The sequence below is a fragment of the Mesocricetus auratus genome, unplaced genomic scaffold, assembly GCF_017639785.1.
Source record: "Mesocricetus auratus isolate SY011 unplaced genomic scaffold, BCM_Maur_2.0 Super-Scaffold_100038, whole genome shotgun sequence".
In the NCBI taxonomy this organism is placed as follows: Eukaryota; Metazoa; Chordata; class Mammalia; order Rodentia; family Cricetidae; genus Mesocricetus; species Mesocricetus auratus.
Genome location: NW_024429216.1, coordinates 353,798 through 355,713, shown reverse-complemented (window position 1 = coordinate 355,713; position 1,916 = coordinate 353,798). Strand labels below are relative to the sequence as shown.

Sequence of the window (1,916 nt, the reverse complement as noted above, 5' to 3'; positions counted from 1 at the left end):
CACTTTTATTTATACAAAATTACAAGGATTTACAGAAAAACAACAGTGACAAGATGGGAAAGGAATAAATATTGTGGCGTGTTCTAGAACAGTGGGTATCAACCATTGGGTTGAGACAACTTAGGGGTTTAAATGTGCTTTTCACAAGGATTGTCTGAGACCATCAGAAAACACAGATATTTACATGAAGATTCACAGCAGTAACAACATTACTGTTATGAAGTACATAATTGAAAATAATTTTATAGATGGGGGTCACCACAGCATAAAGAGCTATATTAAAGAATGACTGCATCGGAAGTGGGGAATCATGGCTCTAGAGGGAATCAAATCTCAGAGACCATAGTTGGACGGTTTGCTTTCTTTGTGCAAAACACAGTGAAGAACTGAGGGACACGGATATTGTTGAAACTGAACACGAAGGGGCTGAGTGCTGGGAAGCCCAGTGTCACCAGCACAGAGGTGTTCAGCAGCCAATGGCTTGGGTTCACAGTCTGGGTTATCCACAGAGATAAGAGGGAAGCTAGAGAGTAAAAGGAGAGAAACATGGTCACCAGGATCAGGATGGTTCGTGTGGCTCTGTCCTCATGGGAAGCCCTTGGGGAGAGGCTGTGGCTATGGATGTGCTGGACTCGATGCTTGTGTTTATGCAGGACAACGACCATGGAGCCACTGGCCCAGGCCATGATGACCAGACACAGAATATCACTTAGGGATAAAATAACTCCTGTTAGTAAGAAAGTCAATTTGTCAAGCCTGGTTGAGGAACAGTATCTGTAAATTCCTTTAGCACTTAGGTTTTTGCTATTTTTTGAACTACCTGTTATCATAGTAACATGGAGGTTGAGCAGGAGTTGTAAGCTCCAGCAAAGAAAACAGCAGATGCCAATACATTTGGAGGATGTAATTCTAAGGCTTAGCCACGCAGAAGTATCTGGGTGAAGTTTAATAGCCTGAAAGCCACTGAGGAGGGAGGTGGTGCTGAGGGAGACCCCTCTGGCCACTCTGTGTAAGTAGATAATAAATTTGCAGCCAGTCTCCCCCAGGAAAGATGTCAACCCAAATGTGGCCACTGTCTGAGGGATCCCTTTGGAGAAAAGAACTAGATTGTTCGATATGACCAGCTGATTGAGAATCAAATTTGTGGGTCTCACCACTTGTGCAGTGGACAGTGGAAAGTTATAGAGATGAAAAAGAAAGGAGTTGGCTAGGATCCCAGCAGTGGTCTGCATGAGGAACATCATTCCCCAGTTTAAGTTAATGGAAACCCATGCATCCATTTCTAGGAGATGCTGGGCATTTTCCTTATTTTAGTCACTGAAATTCAGAAACAGACTTGTACTTGCTGTTGTTTCAAGTCCTCTACAGTACAGTTCCTCCTAATTGGTGGTGCTGTTGGAGAAGCTCATGGAACCTTTGGGAGGTGCAGCCTTACTCCATAACAAGGAAGGAGAGAGCCAACTTTGAAGGAGGAAAGCCTGACCCCACTTGTTCTCTTTCTTCCTCCTGTGTGCATGAACATGTGATCAACAATTTTACTTCTCCTCCCTCCACGCTTTTCCTGATAGTTGCTTTAAATCCACCCTCCATCCTATGACAGAATCCTGTTGTAGAATATTCTTTCACACTGCGTGAAGGTATGTCCAGGCACGTATTTCCACATAAGACCCAAGAAAGCTTAAAAATAAAATGTGACGTCCTATCAGCCAATTGTGACGTCCTAGTACTGAATTTTCTCAGTCAGTTTATGATACAGAAATATATCTCCTGGGATCGTCAGGAAAATGGGAATCAGTCTACAACAAGATGCAACAATTCCCAAAAGATGGCATATACCCAAAGATGCACATTCATACAACAAGGACATCTGTTCCACTATGTTCATTGCAGAATTATTTGTAATAGCCAGAACCTGG

At 43.1% G+C, this 1,916-nt stretch overlaps 1 protein-coding gene across 1 annotated transcript; it reads right to left on the bottom strand.

Annotated features, from left to right (window-relative positions):
• Positions 1 to 326: 326 nt before the first annotated feature.
• On the bottom strand, positions 327 to 1,280 carry LOC101828694 (vomeronasal type-1 receptor 1-like). The gene has a single exon (XM_005087751.1). It carries the CDS (start codon positions 1,278 to 1,280, stop codon positions 327 to 329), a length of 954 nt encoding a protein of 317 aa, XP_005087808.1.
• Between the last annotated feature and the right edge of the window lie 636 nt (positions 1,281 to 1,916).